Raw genomic sequence first — 23,814 nt, forward strand, 5'->3', positions numbered from 1 at the left:
AAAAACAAAAATTGGCCTGGTCATCAAAGTGTTAATAAAAAAAAACACACCTTTCTATACATGTGTTTCAGTACAATTACCTTCAAAAAACCTAGGACATATGGTACACCACGGCCGCCTGATACTAGACAACCCTGGTCGTACCTGTACGTCCTAAGTTGCTATTGCACTATAAAGCAGGCTCAGAAGCTGAGCTCGCTGCATAGCGGGTGGGGGCCCCTAACCCTTTATGACAGGCTGCAGTGATCGCGCTTCAGCTTGTCATTAACTCTTTTAAGTGTAAACCCTTCAAGTGTTAACCCTTTTATGTCAGCAATATGTAGATATACGTTCCTGTTGCACATACGTAAATGCACTTCATGACACTAAAGGGGTTTGATATGTGCAGGACCGCCGCAGTGAGCGACCCCGCACACATCAGGGTCCAGGGACCTGAGGGTAATGAGAGGCAGCTGCGATCCCATTAACCTCTTAAACGCCGCATACTCAGTGATAGAACAAGCATCTGTCACTGCGGGAGTCCAGATCACATGTACCGACTGGTGGGGGTAATCCTGTTACCTCCGTCCTGTTAGATCAGCGTTATATGTATAGAGTCTGCTCTCAGGCAGGCTCTATGCATTGACCGCTGATAAAACTAATCTATGCTATGCTATCTAATCTAATGATTGCAAGTTTTGCTGTGTTACTTTTAAAAACTTTTTTTTTTTTTATTAACCTCCTATACCCCCCCATAAAAGTTTAAATATACCCCCTTGCCGAGGGCTGGGCGATATTGGCCTAAATCAATATCGCGGTTTATCGTACATGTAGTCGCGGTAACAATAATTGGATGATAATTATGCTGCATCCCTTTTCTAAGCCACACCCCTTTGCAAGCCACACCCACCTGGCCGTGCCAAACTGGCAATATTTTGTTTCAAAAAAGTTGGGGAAAAAGGTAGCTCACTAAGCAGCAACCAGAGGCTGTGACATTTAGTCTATTTCTATTATTATTTGTCATTATTAGGGGGGTCTCAGCAGAGCCCCGGAGGTGTATATACAGGAATACAGCCATATACACACTACAGGACGTGTATACACAAGTATGCCAACATTTGACCCATCATGCCCCCAAGAGTTATATAGTAGTACATGCTTTATTCATATAGTGCCCACAGCGTGCCATAATGCCATCCCAGCTGTGCCCATATAGTAATAATGCCATCCCAGCTGTGCTCATATAGTAATAATGCCATCCCTGCTGTGCTCATATAGTAATAATGCCATCTCAGCTATGCCCATATAGTAGTATTGCGCCCAGCTGTGCTCATATAGTAATAATGCCTTTCCAGCTGTGCCCATATAGTAATAATGCCATCCCTGATGTGCCTTATATAGTAATAATGCCATCCCAGCTGTGCCCCCATATAGTAATGCCATCCCAGCTGTTCCCCCATATAGTAGTAATGCAATCCTAGCTGCTCCCCCATATATAAATAATGCCATCCCTGATGTGCCCATATACTGTAGTAATAATGCCATCCCTGATGAGAACATATAGTAGTATTGCCCCTAGCTGTGCCTATATAGTAATAATGCCATCCCTGCTATGCTCATATAGTAATAATGCCATCTCAGCTTTGCCCATATAGTAGTATTGCGCCCAGCTGTGCCCATATATTAATGCCATCCCTGCTGTGCCCATAAAGTAATAATGGCATCCCATCTGTGCCCATATAGTAGTATTGCTCCCAGCTGTGCCTATATAGTAATAATGCCATCCCAGCTGTGCCCCCATATAGTAGTAATGCCATCCCAGCTGTGCCCCCATATAGTAATAATGCCATCCCAGCTGTGCCCCCATATAGTAATAATGCAATCCCAATTGTGCCCCCATATAGTAATAATGCCATCCCAGCTGTGCCCCCATATAGTAATAATGCCATCCCAGCTGTGCCCCCATATAGTAATAATGCCATCTCAGCTGTGCCCCCATATAGTAATAATGCCATCCCAGCTGTTCCCCCATATAGTAATAATGCCATAACAGCAGTGTTCCCATACAATGAACGACGCAAACAAAAAATGACTGCTATATAGTAATAAAATGATCTACGATCTACACAATAATTGTACTAAAAAAAAATTAGAGGTAATGGTGCAAAAATGACTCCCCATACTGGTCTATACATGAAAAATTCAAACCGTTATAGAGGAGTCACAATAGGGACATTTTAGTCATAATTATTTGGCGGAAAAGTGTATTTTTACGGTAAAGTGTATTACACAGATATGGAATTAATTAGTTTAATTAATTAAATTAAATTAATACTTTTTGGGTTCTGTCATACATTTTATGGTAGATTGAAAGATATATTACAAAGTACACTTGTTCTTGAAAAAAAAACAAAAAAAAAAACAAGCCCTTACATGGCCCTGTAGATGGAGAAACAAGAGTGCAATAGCCCTCAGAAGGCAAGGCCTGGTCATTTATGCCATTTTGGGCTTGGTCATTAAAGGGTTAAAGCCAGCCAATTGCACATATTGCAGCACAAATCTTCCTTGCTCATATCAGTGGATTGTATGTCCCTACATTAACCCAAATAAAATGCATAAAATTAATAAAGAAGTGTGAGCCTTTTAATAAATTAATGTGATGACAAATAAAAATATAAAAAAATAAAGAATGCAAAATTATCTAACAGCATTTAGATTGTATTAACACAGGGGATGGGGAGCAATCCTAATGCCCTCGGTCCACTATCCTTCTGCTGACTGCAGTAACACACCTTATGAATAACAGCAGCAGAGGGTGTACTACTGTTGTGTTTTTTTGTGTTTGGACTTTATTTTCATTTACTCTCTTAACCCTGCAAGATCATTAACCCCTTAACGACATCGGGAGTAAGTATACGCCCCCGCAGGGTGGGCTTTAACGCAAACGGGCGTATACTTACGCCCGATGTTTCCCCGATCGCTGTGTGTTTGCACACAACGGTCGGGGAAGGTGGCCTGCTATAATGTATAGCAGGCCATCTCTGCTTGTCGGCACAGGGGGTGATTAACCCCTCCCGTGCCGACAATTGCTGCTATATGCTGATCAATACAGATCAGCATATAGCAGCTAAATTCAGCTTTCTGGGTCATCGGTGACCCGGAAAGCAATGGGGATTGGTGCTGTCCGAGATAGCACCAATCGCCATGTGTCCCCACCAAAGATGGCGCCGATGCCACCCCCACGATCGCCGTGATAGGCCGGCCAGTACCGGCCGGCCCATCACGGCGATCATAGTGTAAAAACACAGTTTTGCCGGATTCTGCACCCCTCAGCTAGGTAGCTGAGGGGTGCAGAACAGGTGTGTGTGGTGCAGGTGTACCATACTCACCTGATCTGGGCGTCCGGTGCGAAGATCTGCGGTCCGCGCCGTCCTCGCGTCTTCTTCGCTTCACTTCCGGGTTCGGTTATCCAGCGTCGGAAATCTTCGGAAATGCTCGGGTTCGGCGGGTCTCGGCAATCTCCAGCAGCGTCGCTCTACTGCCCCCTAGCGAATATCATTCACTGATCAGTTTCTTTTGGGTTAAAAAGATTTATTTTTTATTTTTCCCAAATTTTTTTATTTATTTTTTTTGCGCCCTAACGCCACTGAGTGCTGATAAGCATCGCACATAAGTGCGCCGCTGATCAGCAACTCCTCCATTTTGGCGTAGGGGCGTTTTTTCCCCCCTATATCCTACCGCCACTGTCTGCTCATAAGTGCCGCACATAAGTGCGGCATTTATCAGCAGTTCCTTTCTTGGCGTAGGGATATTTTTTCTTACTGTCAAAAAAACACGTAAAAAAACACTACACTACACCACACTACATGGAATAAAGTTTTACACTACACCACTACACATTTACATACCCCATATACTAATCCCCGTATAAAGATGGCCCCCAGGGTGTTTTCGGTGTCAGAGGCATATGCTATTATTGCCTCCGACACCGAAACAGCCAGTGAGGATGAATGGGGGGGATCCTTCGTTCCACCATTCATCCTCATCGTCCTCATCATCCAGTGACGTGTCTGGGGGTAGCGTAGTGTACGCTGTCCCCCAGACACGTCTTTTCCGCCAGAACCATCCCAATAAGAGATCACGGTATGGCGTGAAATTCTACAAACTCTGTGAGAGTACCTCAGGGTACACTTACAGATTTAGGGTACGTGCACACTGCGGAATGGCAAAGGATAACCCTTTGTGCATTCCGCAGCTGGCACCCGCCGGCGGACTGATGGAGGCGCGCCTCTCCGCCCGTGTCATAGATTCCATCCTATGCACGGGCGGATTCCGTTGTCCGCCCAGAGAATGAACACGTTCATTCCCTCGCTGCCCGAGCTGCTGTAGCTTGTGGCACGATCCGAAAATATCAGAAGCCGTAATAAAGCCCTAATATTTAGCAGCCATGGAGCGGACCCAGCGCTTCTGGATATGAAGGACCCCGTATCGCACCAGGACAACATTTTCCAGGTGACGTCCCCCACACTGGAAAACAGGAGACCCCAGAAGAAGTGCAGAGTGTGGGGTAACAGGGGGATCAGGAAGGACACCATTTTCCAGTGTGACACCTGTCCTGATCGCCCCGGCCTCTGCATACTGGATCGCTTCAAGGCGTACCACACGTCACTGGAGTTCTACATTTTCTAAATTCTGTCCCTTATTCCTATTTCAGGGGTCACGTTGGTCCAGGGATTATTCTGATCGCTATTATGGAGTCGGGAAGGAATTTTTCCCCTGTGATGAGGCTACTGTCGTCTGCCTTACGAGGGTTTTTTTTGCCTTCCTCTGGATCAACACATGTTGAATTTGATGGACTTCTGTCATTTTCAACCTTATAAACTAATAATTGGCCTAATACCCCCAAATAAATTAGAATTGTCCCTTTTCCCCAGCTAAATAGGTATGGCCGCCATTCCCATTAGAGGATGCCATGATGCAATTACAAAGCCTCTGTGCGGCCAGGACAGTAGAAACCCCCCACAAGTGACCCCATTCTGGAAACTACACCCCATAAGGAATCTAACGAGGGGGGCAGTGGGGATATGGCCCTCTGGTGACGGGCACATTTGTGGCGTGAAAATGAAAAAATAGTATTTTTTATTTTCACGGTACATGTTCCACATATGTGCCCGTCACCAGTGGGGTCCATATGCTTACTGTACCCCCTTGTTGGATTCCTTATGGGGTGTAGTTTCCATAATGGGGTCACTTGTGGGGGGGTTTCTACTGTCCTGGCAGCACAGGAGCTTTTTAATTGCGACATGGCCTCCTCCATCCTCCATTCCAGCCTCTAAATGGCGCTCTGTCCCTTTGGTGGCTTGCCCTGTGCCCATATGGCACATTATATCCACATGTGGGGTATTTTCGTACTCAGGGGAAATTACCCTACACGTTTTGTGTTCACTTTCTTTTTTAACCCCTTGTGGAAAAGGAAAAAAATCAAGGCTAGACTAACATATAGTGTAAAAAATGTTTAATTTTTACACTAAATTATTGATCTTGTCTTGATTTTTTCATTTTCACAAGGGGTTAAAAGATAAAAAAAAAAAACACTAAATGTGTAGAGCAATTTCACGGAAATACCCCACATGTGGACATAAAGCACCATGCGGGTGCAGGGTAAGCCTCCAAAAGGAAGGAGCGCCATTTGGCTTTTGGAGGCTGGATTTGGCTGGAATGGATTTCCAGGGGCCATGTTGCATTCAAAAGGCCCCTGTGTTGCCAAGACAGTTGAACCCCCCCACAAGTGATCCCATTATGGAAACTACACCCCTCAGGGAATGTAACAAGGGGTGTAGTAAGCATATGGACCCCACTGGTGACGGGCACAAATGTGGAACAATATGGCGTGAAAATAAAATATTAAATTTTTTACACTATAATGTTGGTTTAGCCTTAAATTTTTCATTTTCATAAGAGGTTAAAAGAGAAAAAAACACACATAATGTGTAGAGCAATTTCCCCCGAGTCCGTAAATACCCCACATGTGGACATAAAGCGCCATGTGGGTGCAGGGCAAGCCTCCGAAGGTAAGGAGCGCTATTTGGATTTTGGTGGCTGGATGTGGCCAGAATGGATGATGAACGCCATGTCGCATTTACAGAGCCCTCGTGCTGCCAAAACACTGGAAACCCCCACAAGTGACCCCATTCTGGAAATCACACCCCTCAAGGAATCTAACAAGGGGTGCAATGAGGATATGGACCCCTTGATGACGGGCACATTTGTGCCGTGAAAGTGAAAAAGTGAAAATTTTCACTTTCACGTCACATTGTTCCACATGTGTGCCCGTCACCAGTGGGGTCCATATCCTCATTGCACCCCTTGTTAGATTCCTTGAGGGGTGTAGTTTCCAGAATGGGGTCACTTGTGGGAGGTTTCCAGTGTTTTGGCAGCACGAGGGCTCTGTAAATGCGACGTGGCCCTTGAAATCCATTCCAGTAAAATACAGCTTCCAAAAGCCAATTGGCGCTCCTTCCCTTTAGAGGCTCGTCCTGCGCCCACTTGGCATTTTATGTCCACATGTGGGGTATTTCTGTACTCTGGAGAAACTGCGCTACACATTTGGTGTTTTTTTTTTTTTTCTTTTATCCCTTTAAATGAAAAATGAAGGCTAGAACAACATTTTAGTGTAAAAAATAGAATTTTTCCTTTTTTACACCACATTGCTCTGAAAATCTGTGAAGCACTTGTGGGGTCCAGATCCTCACCGCACCCCTTGTTACTTTCCTTGAGGGGTGTAGTTTTCTAAATGGTGTCCCTTTAGGGGTGTTTTTTAGGTTTTGGCACCCCAGAGCCTCTGCCAACCTGAAGTGGTACAGTCAAAAATGACCAAATATAACGGAGGTGTTGAAATTCAATAGGCGCTCCCTTATATCTGAGGCTTGTGGTTGCGTCAAATAGCGCAATAGGGCCACATATGGGGTATTTCTATAAACTGCAGAAACGGGGCAATCAATATTGGGGTGCATTTCTCTGCTAAACGGTTTATCATTATGAAAGATATTGGATTACAATAAAATCTCTGCACAGAAAATAAAAATTTTCAAATTTCTTACACACTTAGCTTTTATTTCTGAGACTCCCCTAAAGGGTTAAAAAACTTTCTGGATGTGCTTTTGCAGAGTTTGGGGAGTGCAGTTTCTGAAATGGGGTGCTTTGTGGGGCTTTCTAACATACAGTCCCCTCAAATACACTTTATACCTGAACAGGTCCCTAAAAATATCTGATTTTGAAATTTTACTGAAAATTTGGAAAATTGCTGCTAATGTTTTAAGCTTTCTATTGTCTAAAAAAAATGAAATATAGTTTAATAAAAGCTACCAATATAAAGTAGACATGTTGCTAATGCTATTTAAAATATAATTTATGTGGCATAACCATTTTCTGTATAAGCAGAAAGGTTTCAAAGTTGGAAAAATGCATTTTTTTCACGTTATTTTGGTGTTTTTCATAAAGATTTGTTATAAGTAACGACTCCATTTTACCAGAAATGTAAAGTACAATATGTCAAAACATGAGAACATTGAGAAAACAATCTCAGAGCTGAGCTGGTTGGGGATGTCACTGTCCATGAAAACCTGGGTAATAGTGACCACAATAGTGACTTTTAGCTTAAAGTGTAGAAAAGAAAAACATGTTGGGAGGGCAAAAACTCTTAATTTTAAAAGGGCCAATTTTCCTGGATTAAGGGCAGAACTTCAGGGCATAGACTGGGAGCGGCTGCTGTCGCATACTGATACAGCTAATAAATGGGAAATCTTCAAATCCACATTAAATAACTGTACTGCCAAATATATTCCTATGGGTAACAAATATAAACGGTTAAAATCCAATCCCACATGGCTTAAAACCGAGGTTAGAAGGGCTATAAATGAGAAAAAAGGGGCATTCAAAAAATATAAATCAGAGGGGTCAGCTGTAGCATTTAAACATTACAAAGAAGTCAACAAAACCTGTAAAAATGTAATAAAAGCAGCAAAAATTCACAATGAAAGGCAGGTAGCTATAGAAAGCAAAAGAAACCCCAAAAAATTCTTCAAATATATTTAATGCAAAAAAACCAAGGTCAGAGCATGTAGGACCCCTAAATAATGGTGACGGGGAATTAATAACTGGGGATCAGGAGAAAGCTGAGTTACTTAATGGGTTCTTCAGTTCTGTATATACAAAAGAGGATGGAGCTGTGGTGGGTGGGGCCAGTACTGAGGTGGGTGGGGCCAGTGCAGCTAACACATGTAATGTACTGAACTGGTTTACTATAGATATGGTCCAAGATAAATTAAACAAACTCAATGTAACCAAAGCTCCAGGGCCTGGTGGATTGCACCCCAGAGTTCTTAGGGAACTCAGTTCTGTAATTTTTCTACCCTTGTATGAAATATTCCGTGATTCTTTGCTTACTGGTATTGTGCCGATGGACTGGCGTAAGGCAAATGTAATACCGATCTTCAAAAAGGGCTCTCGAACTTCCCCAGGTACTTATAGACCCGTAAGCTTAAAGGGAACCTGTCACCCCCCGTGCCGGGGTGACAAGCTCCCGACCCCACGTTAGAGACCCCTATACTTACCTCATCGCGCCGGGTCCCGCTTCTGAAGATGGTCGGGTCCCGGAGATCTCAGCCGCTGCATCCCGGTGCGCGCGCTGAGAGATGAGTCCAACGCTCATAGAGAATGACAGGAGAGTCCAGCGCTCCGTCATTCTCTATGAGCGTTGGACTCATCTCTCAGCGCGCGCGCCGGGATGCGGCGGCTGAGATCTCCGTGACCCGACCATCTTCAGAAGCGGGACCCGGCGCGATGAGGTAAGTATAGGGGTCTCTAACGGGGGGTCGGGAACCTGTCACCCCGGCACGGGGGGTGACAGGTTCCCTTTAATGTCCATTGTGGGGAAACTATTTGAGGGGCTTATAAGGGACTACATCCAGGAATATGTAGTGGCTAATAGTATTATAAGTGATAACCAGCATGGTTTTACTAAGGACAGAAGCTGTCAAACCAACCTAATATGTTTCTATGAAGAGGTAAGTAGAAGCCTGGATGGCGGCGCGGCTGTGGATATAGTGTACCTGGATTTTGCAAAAGCGTTTGACACAGTTCCTCATGGACGTCTGATGGGTAAGTTAAAGTCTATCGGTTTGGAAAATTTAATGTGTAACTGGATTGAAAACTGGCTTAATAATCGTACCCAGAGAGTGGTGGTCAATGATTCCTACTCCGAATGGTCCCCGGTAATAAGTGGTGTACCCCAAGGGTCAGTACTGGGCCCTCTTCTGTTTAACTTGTTTATTAATGATATTAAGAATGGAATTAACAGCAATGTTTCTATCTTTGCAGATGACACCAAGCTTTGTAGTACAGTACAGTCTATGGAGGATGTGCAGATGTTACAGGATGACTTAGACACACTGAGTGTTTGGGCGTCCACTTGGCAAATGAGGTTCAATGTGGATAAATGTAAAGTTATGCACCTGGGTACTAATAACCCACATGCATCATATGTCCTGGGGGGCGTTACTCTGGGAGAGTCGCTGATGGAGAAGGATCTGGGTGTACTTGTAGATAATAGACTACAGAACAGCACACAATGTCAGTCAGCTGCTTCTAAGGCCAGCAGGATATTGTCATGCATTAAAACAGGCATGGACTCACGGGACAGGGATATAATATTACCGCTTTATAAAGCTTTGGTGCGGCCCCATCTGGAGTATGCTGTCCAGTTTTGGAACCCGATTCATAAAAAGGATGTTCTAGAGCTGGAGAGGGTACAAAGACGGGCAACTAAACTAATAAGGGGAATGGAGCATCTTAGTTATGAGGAGAGATTAAAAGAATTACATTTGATTAGTCTGGAGAAGAGACGTTTAAGGGGAGATATGATTAACTTATTTAAATATATAAATGGCCCCTACAAGAAATATGGGGAAAAGATGTTCCAGGTTAAACCCCCTCAAAGGACAAGGGGGCATTGCCTCCGCCTGGAGAAAAAAAGGTTCAATCTCCGGAGGCGACAAGTCTTCTTTACCATGAGAACTGTGAATCTGTGGAACAGTCTACCCCAGGATCTGGTCACAGCAAAAACAGTAGAGGGCTTCAAAACCGGCCTAGACAAGTTCTTAGAGCAAAATAATATAAATGCATATGTATAGAACCTATCGCCCCTCCCCCTTCCCTGTATCCATCCCCTCCTTGGTTGAACTTGATGGACATGTGTCTTTTTTCAACCGTATTAACTATGTAACTATGTAAGAATCGGCTGGATAGGTAAAAGCATCCCGAAGTTATTAATGAATAAAGTGACACTGGTCATATTCATAAAATTTGTCTCTGTCCTTAAGGCCATTTCAGGCTCTGTCCTTAAGGGGTTAAAGGGGTTATCCAGTGCTACAAAAATATGGGCACTTTTCCCCCCTCTCGTCTCAAATTCAGGTGTGGTTTACAATTAAGCTCCATTTTCTTTAATCTTTAGAGTTTGAAACCCCACCCAATCTGGAGACAAGAGACTGGGAAAAGTGGCCACATTTTGTAACCCTGGATAGCCCTTTTAATGCTATATCTTAAAGGGGTTTTCCAATAAAAAAATAACTTGCCCTCTGGGGGTTAATTTCTTTTTTGGAAGACACCTTTAACCTTTTAAAGACAGACAATTTTCATTTTTATTCTTTTGTTTTGTTTTTTCCCTCCTCCTGCTTAACAGGCCATAGCGCTTGCATTTTTTTTTTTTTTTTTTTTACCTAGAGGCCTACATGGGCCCTTATTTGTTGCGCCACTAATTGTACTTTGCAATGACAGACTTAATTTTGCTGAAAGTATGCTGCAAAACCAGAAAAAAAATTGTGGTGAAATTGAAAGTAAAACGCAATTTTAAAAAACTAAATTGACATGTTATACATGTTCCTCAAGCTGGTACTATTATAACGATATGTAACTTGTATAACTTATATAACTTATTAAAACTTTTTTTTTTTAGCTCCTTAAATTTGCTCTATTACATGCTTAAAACGCTTTTATTTTTTGGTCTATAAGGCTATCTGACGTGTCAATTTTTGTACCATGATCTGTACCTTCTATCGGTACCTCGTTTGCGTATATATGCAACTTTTTGATCACTTTTTATTACAATTTTCTAGATTTGATGCAACCAAAAATTTTTTTTTTTGTGCTTATGCAATTTACCGTGCAAGATCAGAATTGTGATCATTTAATCGATGATTAGGCACACGGGGATACCAAATGTGTTTTACTTATTTTTATTTATAAAATTTGAAAAGGGGGGTGATTCAGACTCTTATTAGGGCAGGAAATTTATTAATAAAAACAAACTTTTTTTTTTCTTTTTTACACACTAACTAGAAGTCCTCTAATTGAGATCTATGCAGTGCAGTGGCCCCTAAACATACAATATTAATTGGTTCTGGGGCAACCATTGTATGTTTAGTCCATAACTCCATAGAAAACTAGTACAGTGGTACCTTGGTTCTTGAACTGCTTGGAACTTAAACTTTATTTTCAAGAAAATGTTTGCTTTGGTTCTCAAACTGTGCTTGGTTCTCATACACTTTTCGGGCTCCCAGTCTTGAAGTACTCGCCTTAAAGAGGACCTGTCACCCTCCGTGCCATGGTGACAGGCTCTCAACCCCCGTTAGAGCCCCCTATACGGGGTCGGGAGCCTGTCACCTCGGCACGGGGGGTGACAGGTCTCCTTTAATGACCAAGCTAATTTTTCAAAATCTGACCTGTCTCACTTTATGCGCTTATAGCTCAGTGATGCTGTAACACATGCTAGCGATTCTGAGATTGTTTTTTCGTACCATATGGCACTTTGTTAGTGGCAAAATTTGGTCCCTACTTTGACAAAATCTATCCTGGTTTGTTACCTTGCCATCCTATCTCCTTTCTTGTCCATAAAAATTTTTATAACCTGATTAAAGCTTCATGGGAGAAATATAAAAGGGTTTCCTTTTTTGCCTGAAATGGTTAAAAGTCCTTACCCTTTTGGTGACTTCTGTCTTGGCTAATTCTACCAGGTGCATTTTGAGGTGGAAATCTTAAAAAATTAAATTAAAAAAATAAACTGTGTGCTCATTTCATTCCACAGTTTAATTTGTATGTGGTCCTTACCTAGAAAAGATCCTTGAAAAATGAATTTTTCCCTTCTTCCTTGGAGGCAGTCAGAGCAATCTTTTAGAGGAGGAAAGGGAAAAGTTGGGTCCGTGGTTATATAAAAAGGGAAAGGGAAGGGAAAGGCCAAAATTTCTTGTCCAAATTCCGACCATAATTGGTTTACTTCCAGACAATGACACCAGGCTGGTGGTGGTGGGGGTTTCGGGGACTAAAGGGCCTGTTACACGGGTCGTCAGAGGAGCAAACGAGCGTTCTTAGCGCTCGTTTGCTCCTCGTTCCCCGCTCGCTGCCGCCGCTATTCAACGCGGCTGCAGCGAGCGGGTGAGTGCGGGAGGGGCGGCGGGGAGCTGCGGGGGGGGGTGCTGCTCGGAGGATCGCTGATCGTCCAGGCAGCCCATAGGATATAGCAGCGTCTGCTGCCGACGCTCCTATTCAACGGAGCGACGGCAGCAGATCGCTGCTATATCAGTCGCTTGTTTTTCAACATGTTGAAAAACAAGCGACTGCAACGATCAGCGGACATGAACGATGTCGGCTGATCGTTGCACTCTATTCCACGGGACGATTATCGTCCGTAGCGGCCGATATCGGCCGGATACGGACGATAATCGTTTCGTGGAATAGGGCCTTAAGGGTACTATTAGACGCCCGATAACAACACAACTGTAAACGAGCCCCGATCTGCTAGATTGGCTGAGCGGCCTGTCAGTTCAGACAGGACGCTCTGAAGCTAGAGCGCGCGGGGCTCGGGGAGAAGCGGACCGCAGGAGCAACCCTGGAGCGTGGAGAGGTAATGTATATCGCCGGCTGCGCACCGATATTACACGCAGCGATGCGCGTCCGGCACCTGACAATTATAGGTTCTAACCTAAATCAACGATCAGCCGATGACAACTATCATCGGCTGATCGTTGCCTTTATTACATGGAGCGATAATCACCTGAATCGGGACGATTATCGTTCCCTGTAGTAGTACCCTAAGTCTCCTTGCTCCAGTATAGGAATCCTTGATTCCAATTTTGTATTTTCCAGGTGACTTCAGAGGATTATTTTAGAAAGTGACAGGTTTAAAGTGAGCGACTGCTTGTTCATCAGCTGATCTCTGTCCCCATTACCTGTCAAATCTCCCTGAATTGGCAAATAAACAATCCATGTAATAGGGCCTTTAGTCTCTGCATACATGTTTTTCTTTCTCCGAAGATTTCTTGTTGCAAAGTCATGAAATTATTGGATAGGAATTTTACATTTAATAAGTTATCTGCTTGCAAGAAATATACATGGTTTCTGAGTAGCTCTTAAAGAGGGCCTGTCACCCCCCATGCCGGGGTGACAGGCTCCCGACCCCCAGTTAGATCCTCTTATATGCCAAGTACCGCTGCCAGAGCCGGTCCCTGGACGGAGATATGCCGGTCAGAAGCTGGCGTGCGCGCTCTGGAGATAGGTCCGGCGTCCATAGAGAGTGAATGGAGCCGGACTCATCTCTGCAGCACGCGCATGGCTCCATTCATTCTCTATAGACGCCAGACCTCTCCCCACAGCGCGTGCGCCGGCTTCTGACCGAGATATCTCTGTCCCGGGATCGGCTCCGGCAGCGGGACTCGGCGGAATGAGGTACGTACTGTATAAGGGGATCTAGCTGGGGGTCGGGAGCCTGTCACCCCGGCACAGAGGGGGTAACAGGTCTTCTTTAACTAGAGATGAGCTAATCACTCGGAAATTTGTTTTGCGAATATTCGCACGCATTTGCAAATTGCATACAAATGAATTTTTAAAAGTAGTGGCGAGCGAACATGTTCGTACGAACGTGCCGCTAATTGTTCGTGTTTGCCGATACAAACAATTAGTTTGATTGGAACGGTTCTAACAATCATTTTCGAACATGCATATGTTTATCTCGTGATGTTGGCAACTGCGTAAGTGTAAGCTAACATGTGCGGTTGCTATTGCAGCCGCCATGTTTAGCAAAATTGCAAAGCAAATCTGGCGAATCTGTCCTTCCTCCCCACCCTCCTCTTCATTAAGGCCCTATTCCACGGAACGATTATCGTCAGTATTCAGCCAATATCTTCCGCTACGGTCGATAATCGTTCCGTGGAATAGAGTGCAACGATCAGCCGACATCGCTCATGTCGGCTGATCGTTGCAGTCGCTTGTTTTTTTTAACATGTTACACATGAAAAACAATCGACTGATAGAGCATCGGTCTGCTGCCGTCGCTCCATTGAATAGGAGCGTCGGCAGCAGACGCTGCTGTATACTATGGGCTGCCCGGACGATCAGCGATCACCCGGGCAGCCCCCTGGAAGCTCCCTGCCCGGACCCCAGGACAGATCTTGAATTAAAAGCAGCTATCCAAAGGTACAAGTGGTTTGGGGGGTCAGATTGTGGGTACAGAGTCACTTTAACCCTTCTAGTTTGTTAGATTTTGAATAGGGATGGTCCAAACCCGCTGATCGGGTTCGGCTGAACCCGAACGCTCGGCATCGGATTCCCGCTGTCTGCCCGCTCTGTGCAGCGGGCAGATACAGCGGGAAGACCGCCTGGAAAACTCGGATACAGCCTATGGCTATGGCTGTATCCCAGTTTTCCAGGCTTTCCTCCCGCTGGATCCGCCCGCTGCACGGAGCGAGCAGACAGAGGGAATCATTGCGGATGGTTCGGGTTCGTACTAACCCTGTACGAACCAGGTTCAGACCATCCCTAATTTTGAAGCAATGAAATTCACCTCAAAGCGTCATGAAGAAACTTTTGCTTCAACTGGTTAGTCTTTGTCAAAATGCATGTGTGTTAGCTGTAGACGCAAGTCAAAGGTTTCATGTTTAATGTGTGTACGTTGTCCAGAATCAGTGAAACGGTTAAATGAATTTAGCTTTTGTAAATCATACAGTTGAGCTTGTTCTTTAATATAGGCAGGTAGTTGTCAGAAATTGGTAAGCGCTATACTTTATATTCTCATATGTTTATATATCACTATACATATATATTAAGAGTACTGGAATTTTTTCTTTCTTGCTATGAGTTTTGCCCCTCCTTCAGAAGCTTCCAATGCTCCAGCTGCTGGTCTGCTCTGTTACAGAGGACGTGTGATAATGTGAACACTGCAGCCAGTGGATCATACGTCCTTAACTGGTTTTCGTTTAATAGATCTGGAGAGCTGGAATATTGGTGAATGAGGATTCTTACACTCTTTTACACTGTTTCCTGTAGAGAAAAGGAGTTGTTTTTTTTTTTTATTCCATAATTTAATAGCCTCGTTTGAGTTAGATGTCTACACCAGTAAACAAACACTTGCAAAGACATTTTCCGGGACTTATGTTGAATGACAGACTACGATGTCCTGGCTCTGAAAAATTCTCTTCCAACGTCAAAAACTTGGACTGTTTTTCTCCAATGCTTTGCCATTGCAAGGTGGCATGTAACAACAGTACAATTTCATTAATGTTTGGATGTAAGGTATGTATGTATTTATTTTAATCCATTTCTTTCACACCGCATAGTCTTTCTGCCCCAGTGATCTTTTAAATCATCTTATTTTTGTAAGCTTCTTTCTCTGAAACATTACCCTACTGTATAGAATACTTTTAATTGTAATTTTACTTTATTATGGGGGGAAATTATATTTTTTTGTTTTTAAATGATATTTGTATGATGTAGCAACTAGAATTGATGCACAGATTTTGCAATGCTTTGTGACTTTGTCAGAAACAATTGGTGGTGAGTGATCTGGTTCTGTAATCTCGGAAGGACTGTTCTTATGATATTATTTCCCATTGCCATGCTTATTACGAAGTGCTGGGAAAGGTCTTCAGATAATTGTGCTGTTTTGAAATATGGGTTTTTTGTTAGAATACAGCGAGTGTTAAAATTAATTTAATTTGGCCAGCAGGAGCAGTTATCAGGAAGAGAATGGGGCTTGGAGTATGGAGATTAAATGCACCATGGGGTACATCGCTGCAATTTTTTTTACCTTAATTGATTGGCACAGGGATGTTGGTGGCCCGGTCCTTTTTTTAAGAAAACAAAACGCTGCTGCCCGGTTCCCATGCTTGGTGCCGGTCCTTACACGAGCACTGGCTCCACCCCTTAGCACTAGGGGCAAGCCCAGCGCCCCCCAGTGGGGCAATATTTCCTATCCTCTGTGAGCCGGCTTGAAAAAAGGACCACACCACCATATATATTCCTTACTTCAGGGGCTTACTGATGTGTGTGGGACCTCTTCAGTGAGAGATGCAGTCCTCCAGACTGAAAGGCTGGAGGTAAAGATCCTAAACGGGACCACCTGTATCTTTTTGTTGGCATTTTGAATACTTTCCGTAAAGATGGATTCCCATCTTTTTTCATATTTGTAAATTCTTTATTTTGATATCTGTAAATTTGATATGGTTTAGCCATATTGCCTAAGCTACATCTCTGCTATGCTAACAGCATTTAGCGATATGATTTACAGTAATGACATGGGAAACAATAAATGCAGATGGTTCATTGACTTCCATGAAAAAGTTCTTTAGGCATGCTGTGTGACCTGTGCAAGGAGGGAGAAGAGGCTGATCACCAACCATGACCTATTGTTTATATCCTGAAACGTTTTCTTTACCAAATAGGAAGCGATAGTTTATTATTAGGCATAGTGGTCAGAATAAAAACTGCAAGAGTTGAGGATTGTTTTAAAACATAGTAATAGCTAAAAAAGAATAAATTAAATATATTTAACATAGAAAATTTTGTCATTTTCTGCTGGCATATTCCCGATAAAGTGTCACTGTCGTTATATATTTCAAAATCTAAGTCAATAGTACATGTGATATAAAGCAAGCTACTCCCAAATAGGCTATTGTTTGGACTGCAGTTTCAATGAATAATCATTTGAGCTGAGGAAGGCTACATAGCCGAAACGCGTACTCCTGTACATACTGCACTTGTTATGCCAATAAAATAGCAGAAACCTACCTGATGTGTGCCGGGATTGACTCTCTCATCAATGAATAATCATGACAGCTGCTGCTCTGCCTTCTGTTTTACTGATTTGGCTATTTTTATTTTAATCTTTTGGGTGGAATCTACTTTGAAATGTATTTCTCGGTTATGGTTATATTCAGATGACTGTTCTTATATTACCACAATAGAGTACTGACCTTTTTATGGGATTTGTAAATCCCATTATCTGAGACTATCCAAAAAAATAGTTTATATATTTAGATTTGTGTAAAGAGAAAAAAAAACTATTTGTGTATTTAAAGTTTGTCCTGTTTTATCCCTGCTCACTGTTTCACCTGCTTTTCAATAAAGCATGTCATTTAACAATGACCCTTACACTTTGATGTAGCAATATGCCAAGTAAAAATCCATAAGCTTTCTGCTGTATATTCTGAAAATTCATTGTTGGAAGTAGAAATGAAATGCACTCAGATGCATGCTTTTGGCTATGCTGGAGTAAAAACAACATATGTGGGTCATTCCTTATTCCTTCGTAGGACAGTCAATGACATTTAGTCTCGTGCTTGTCAAAGCTCTGTTCTCGTTCTTGTAGAGTCATTGCTTTTGGCAGTTATATTCTTGACTGATGCAGAACATGGTAGCTAGAAATTCAAATGGCTTAAGGGTACAAACCCACACACCGTATACACAGCAGATACGCAACAAAAACGCAGCAAATACGCAGCAGATTTGTTGGTACAGATTTGATGCTGTGTTCAGTTATTTAGATATAATCTGCTGCGTTTTTGATGCGTGTTTGCTGCGTATTTGCTGCGTATCGCAGCAGTAAATACGCTGCTTATACGGTGTGTGGGTTTATACCCTAAAACTGATTTCGAATGCTTATCACATTCATGTGATTTTCAATAATGCCAATAAAAGGCCTTTAGCCACACATACGTTCAGCTGCCTACAGCACTTTATTGTTCTAGTGACCCCTGCCTGTGCCCCAGATTTCCCTTTGATTTGGTTTTTGACGTGCACCTATTGGACGTTGACCTTTGCTTGGTATTTGACTTGATCAGTTTTGTGATTTTCTTTGCGACGTTTTCTTTGGTTTGATGTGGCTAACCTGGCTTAGTTTTAGCCCTTACCGATCATGCTGTTATAGGAAGGGACTGTTGCCCAGTTGTGAGTCACCATTTAGGACAGTTGTCAAGTACGCATGAACAGCAGGATGTTAAAACAATGGAAAACGACACCTATGTGACAATCTGGCGTGTTCTATGGTTTTCTCCGAACCCATCCATTTTGGTGTTGTGTGTTGTTCTGGTGCATAGTTTATTTTTAAACCAATATCTGTTTCCAAAACACAAGCAAAATATAGTTATAGATGGAGGAGTGCGCATGAGACCTCCTATTGAATCAATGGGATAGGCGGAACTTCAAGTAGAGTTTGTGCTGCGGACTCTGCTTGAATTCTGCACTCATTCCGCATGTGAACTTACCCTTAAAGGGGACCTATCAACAGGTTAGCAAAGGGGGTGACAGGTCCTCTTTTCAAGAGCATTGCTTTGGTTTAGGAGCTCCCTGTGCTGGTTGGGAGGGGGAGTGGGGTAGGGGCATGCTCTGAGTAGCGGGGTCTACAGGTCTCTACTCAAGGTCCAGGACCCAGAAAGTCTTCCTCACTTTACAAATTATAGCAGTTCCACTTCAATCTGGGACTTACATAAGGGGACAGGACTGTGGAGGTAATCTCTTCATAGCTGTAACCCCTCTCTCCCCGGACAGAGAGTGCTGCTATACAGTGCCCACATCTGCCTGCTCATTCCTTCATGCTCCCTGCAGGGTCTGTCAGTGCTTGTGTTTCCCCACCTCGTCATTATTGAGGATCTGTAGTTCCATCCTGTATCTACAAACTGCGGCTGTTTTTCAGGTTTATGCAGTTACTATACATTATACTCCACATGCTGATTGCTATACTTTACAGTATCTTATAATATCACATATTCAGCTGTTTCAAAATTTTTGTTTTACACGTTGTATAGAATAAAAAATCATTATTTTGGGGGCGGGGAACCAATTGTCTGCAATTCTATGATTTCTTATGGGAAAATTTGCTTTGGTTTAAGAGTGATTTGGTCCCGGAACGAATTATGCTCGTAATCCAAGGCACCACTGTGTGCTCTGTATATATCTAAGCCAATAATGTATTTCTTTTCAATGCACCATAGGGCCTCTGTGCCTTTTTCTAGGAGGCGTGTAGGTTTGTGTAGCTAGGAACAATATATAAACTGGCCATACACATTTATTAGGCTGAGATTTTTTTTGTTGTTGCCCTTTTTAACCCTGGTTAAAGGGTTATCCAGCTTCCCGACACAGCACCACTCTTGTCTCCAGGTTAAATTGGGGTTTTCCATCTTATGGTCTGTTAACACACACAATTTTTTGAAGCCAAAGCCAGAAATGGATTTTAAAGGAGGAGATATCTCAATCTATTTATTATGACCTGTTCGCTTTTTAGTCTGACAGAGATTTATCTGTCAGATAAATTTGTGTGTAAACACACCATTAGTTCCATTGAAAAGAATGATGATTAACCCGTTAATGAACAAGGACGTAAATGTACTCCCTTGCGTCGTTAAGGGCGTCCAGAGGGGTGCTGCGTGGCCACCCCACTCTGAACCGCCATGATCGCGGTAGCTATTTGCAGCCCGGGACCGCAACTATTAGCGGGCACAGTCTGATCGCCATGCCCGCTAATTAGCTTTTTAAATGCAGCTGTCAAAGTTGACAGCTGCATTTAAAATGCTTCTTTTCCTGGTCCCTGGTGGTCTAGTGGGGGGATCGCTCCCTGCGACGTGATTGTGGAGGAGCAATCCTTGCATCTGGTCTGGGCCGGGGTCTGCACCGTAATGGCGCTGATCCAGGCTCGGCATTCTATTGCTTTTGGCTGCAGCCGAAAGCAATAGAACACTGATATAATCGATCTATGCAGTATATCTATACTGCACAGATCTCAATTAGAGATCAGTGTAATGATACTAGAAGTCCCCCACGGGGACTTCTAGCATGTCTGTAAAAAAAAAATATTTTTTTTTTTTTTAATTAATAAAAAAAAAAATCCCCTACCCTAATATGTTTAAATCACTCCCCCTTTCCCCATTTATTTTTTTTTTTAACACTTTTTTTTTTTTTTCATTATAGTCATACAAGGCAGCCTTTGGACATATTTACATCATAAGTCCAAGGCAATGGTATGGACAGTACGAGATAAGTAGTTACAATTCAAAACATAACATAACAATAAACTTCTCCTGACCCTCCCCCCGCCCCTTCCACAGATGCAGAAATCATATATATCAACTAAAAAAAAAGAAAAGAGAAAGTTTGAAACAGCAATAGAACTCACAAGGTCTTACACCTGATTGCCCGTGATCCTTAAACGCCCAAGCGACCCAGCTAGCTCAGATGTGAGATGCCATTTTGTGTTAACAAAGGGTTTCATCAGGTCATTTATTTCTCGGTTTGAAAGAAATTTTACCACGAAGTGCTTCCATTTTTTTAAATTTTTTGGGGAGTTTGTTTCCTTCAGCTGCTCGCATTCCACTCTGTCAAGGAACAGGTAGTGTTTCATCTGGGCCAGTATTTCCGACATAGTAGGGAGAGTAGGTTGTAGCCACTTCTGCAATATGCACCTCTTAGCAATCAAAAGAAAAGCATGTAGCGCAAATGATACCTGCACAGAATCTGGGACAGAGTGGAATAAGAGCAACTGCGGAGATAAAGGCAGCTGCACCTGCCACTTTTTCTGAAGCAGCACTAGTATCTGAGACCAAAATCTGAGTATATTGGCAGGGCCAAATGCCATGAGTTAGGTCTGTAGCGGTCTGGTGACACTTTGGGCATGCCGCAAGCAAGCCAACATCATCGAAGATGGTTGCCCATTTGTTGACCATATTAGCACTAAGAGAGTCGCTAGATCGCGTTCCCAGTTTGTAATAAAGATAAGACAATGATGGGTTAGTCGGAGGATCATTAATCATTGCATCCATCTTAGTGAGCTTGGTTAAGGAGGAGAGGTCCCGCAGGCGCGAGGTTAAAAACACCATGACCTGGGAATAGGCCAAGAATTGAGATGGGTGCAATGAATATTTAGCACATAACTCTGGGAAAGTGAGAAATCTATGTTCTTGATGGTGAAACAACTGATGTAAAGAATTTATACCTGCTGACCTCCAGCTTATTGCTGCCACAGGCACTGGAAACACATATAGAAATAATATTTTTTTTTTTAAACTACGCTTTCTTTTTAAATTTATATTACAAAGTACTATAACTTTATTAAAGGAGAAGTCCGGCAAAAATTTCTTATTAAGGTGTTGTGTTGTCCCTCAAAAGTTATACAAATTACCAATATACACTTGTTAAGGGAAATGCTTATAAAGTGCTTTTTTCCCTGCACTTACTACTGCATCAAGGCTTCACTTCCTGGATAAAATGGTGATGTCACGACCCGACTCCCAGAGCTGTGCAGGCTGTGGCTGCTGGAGAGGATGATGGCAGAGGGATGCTCAGTGTCTCTCCAGTGCCCTGTGTCTCTCCATGTCCCCCTGCCATCATCCTCTCCAGCAGCCACAGCCCGCACAGCTCTGGGAGTCGGGTTGTGACATCACCATTTTATCCAGGAAGTAAAGCCTTGATGCAGTAGTAAGTGCAGGAAAAAAACACTTTTATTTCCTGTAATAGGTGTAAATTGGTGATTTGTATAACTTTTGGGTGGCAATACAATACTTTAATAAAACTTTTCGCCTGACTTCTCCTTTAAGGCTATCTATTATAAAAAAAATATTATTATTATTATTATTATTATTATTATTAAATTTTTTTTTTTTGGAGTACCGCTTTAATGCTTTGCTGAATTGAAGTACAAACATGCATTTTTACAGATGTGATTTTTCTAATAGAAATATCGATACCAAGATGATGACCTCCCATCTCAAGAGCCAAGCTCTCCACATATCTTGAGCGAAGGAAGAAGTCCAGAGTTGGTCCACGTTTCTGAGAAGAATATTTCACAGATTGAGAATGTCCATGGACTTGTGTCCCATTCACATATTTCTCCTTTAAAGGTAAGATTTATTTTTAGCTATATTTTTTCTGTGTGCACATTTTTTTTATGAGACAGAAGTGTTAGCGGTATATAAATTTACTCCTCAGAATTAAATCCATACGAAGTCATAGTTAGATATTAGAAAATGTTATTGTCCTCGTGAACCTCGGTGTAAATACTGGGGTACTAGTTATGTCAATGGTTCTTTTGTGGTGTTCTAGAGCTCTAAATGTAGAGTTTGAAGTACTGTTAATATTCGGTAATGTCTTTTATCTAAATCCCAAGATATAATGGTATCCTCTGATGGTTAGTTAACTGTGTGGTTGATGCTGAGATCTTATGAAATGTTGAAAACCTCCTGTGGCAGATTTACCAGCCCCCACATGCTTTTTAGTACATTCTGTCATTATATTTGATGAGGTACAGAATCCTGGCCTTTTGAAGTTCTCATTTGTTAGGACCTGAGGCATGTTATGAGGTTCACTATATTATGGAGTACTCCTTGGCTGGCTTGAATATTGCTAAATTGGTCTTTGTTGTCTTCAGTGTATGTTGTGTTCCTAGAATGCTGAAAAAGCTTTGCCAGGGGCATATGCTCTATTAAATCTTTATCTTTTCCTTGTTTCTAGCAAACTATAACATGTTCAGTATTGGGGCCTGCTTGTTCCTTCTTATTTATAAATAACCAACCTATTCTGCAGTAATGTGCGTACAATGCATATACACACTTTAGTTGACGTGTTTAAAGCGTAACTATAAAATACTTTGACCTTTCAGTTTGTTAGCTTAGGGCATGATAACAATTTTTGCAATATACATTATTAACCTAAAATGAACAGTTTTTTTTAAATACATAAGGCTGATTATGCTCTTACAGCTCTGTCTGGCTCTGAGTTATTTCTGCATTCCTGCTGGACACGCCCCCTCCCTGCAGATCCCTACCTAGTGTACAGACTCTGACAGCAGCATCAGATAACAGCCCTGACACAGAGAGAAACATAAACAAAACCTCCTCCCCCACCTCCCAGCAGCACGTTCTCCCCCCTCCCCTCACAGAGGTGACTTAGCAGAGCTGAGGGTGTTGTGTGTGATTAGCAGCGCAGGGGAGGAGATGTATGGTGGGACAAGTACTCAGTGCTTCAACAAGGAGGGACATGCCAGCCATGACTCCCAATGTACTGCATGAGGGAGAGTGGGTGAGGCACTGAGGGGAGGACTACAAGTCACAGCACAGCACAGCTGTAGTCCTTCCATAGTACATATAACATTCACTATCAGATAGACTATCAGTGTAATGAGAGCAGATGACTGTATCTAATCCCACTGTGTGTGATACCATCGGCTGGTGCTTTGTATGTAATCTTACATTGTGATACTGTATGCTGGGGCTCTAAAGGTCCATAGGCTTCTACATATACAGCACCCCCTGCTGGACACTCCATAGGAATTACACCCTGATTAGTGACGTCACGTTATTTAATAGAATTTGAAGTCTTCATGATCTACTAAATTAAGGGAAATAGCAGTATATGTGCATTTCCCATAATTAATATACATTAGGAATTTGTCTAACTTGCCATAAGTAATAATATATTAAAAAATACTTTTGGCCGAAGTTGTCCTTTTTAAATAAAAATGTGCTT

The 23,814-nt window shown here is 42.6% G+C and overlaps 1 protein-coding gene across 11 annotated transcripts in view; it reads left to right on the forward strand.

Annotated features, from left to right (window-relative positions):
* The window catches only part of DLG1 (discs large MAGUK scaffold protein 1), a 187,632-nt gene that overhangs the window by 47,341 nt on the left and 116,477 nt on the right, over window positions 1–23,814 (forward strand). For all 11 annotated transcript variants that reach the window (XM_069975086.1, XM_069975081.1, XM_069975083.1 and 8 more), the window contains exon 4: window positions 22,026–22,190. In XM_069975086.1, coding sequence (XP_069831187.1) covers window positions 22,026–22,190 — 165 coding nt within the window. The remainder of the gene's footprint in view (window positions 1–22,025; window positions 22,191–23,814) is intronic.

This window comes from Dendropsophus ebraccatus, chromosome 6 (assembly GCF_027789765.1).
Source record: "Dendropsophus ebraccatus isolate aDenEbr1 chromosome 6, aDenEbr1.pat, whole genome shotgun sequence".
Lineage (NCBI taxonomy): Eukaryota > Metazoa > Chordata > Amphibia > Anura > Hylidae > Dendropsophus > Dendropsophus ebraccatus.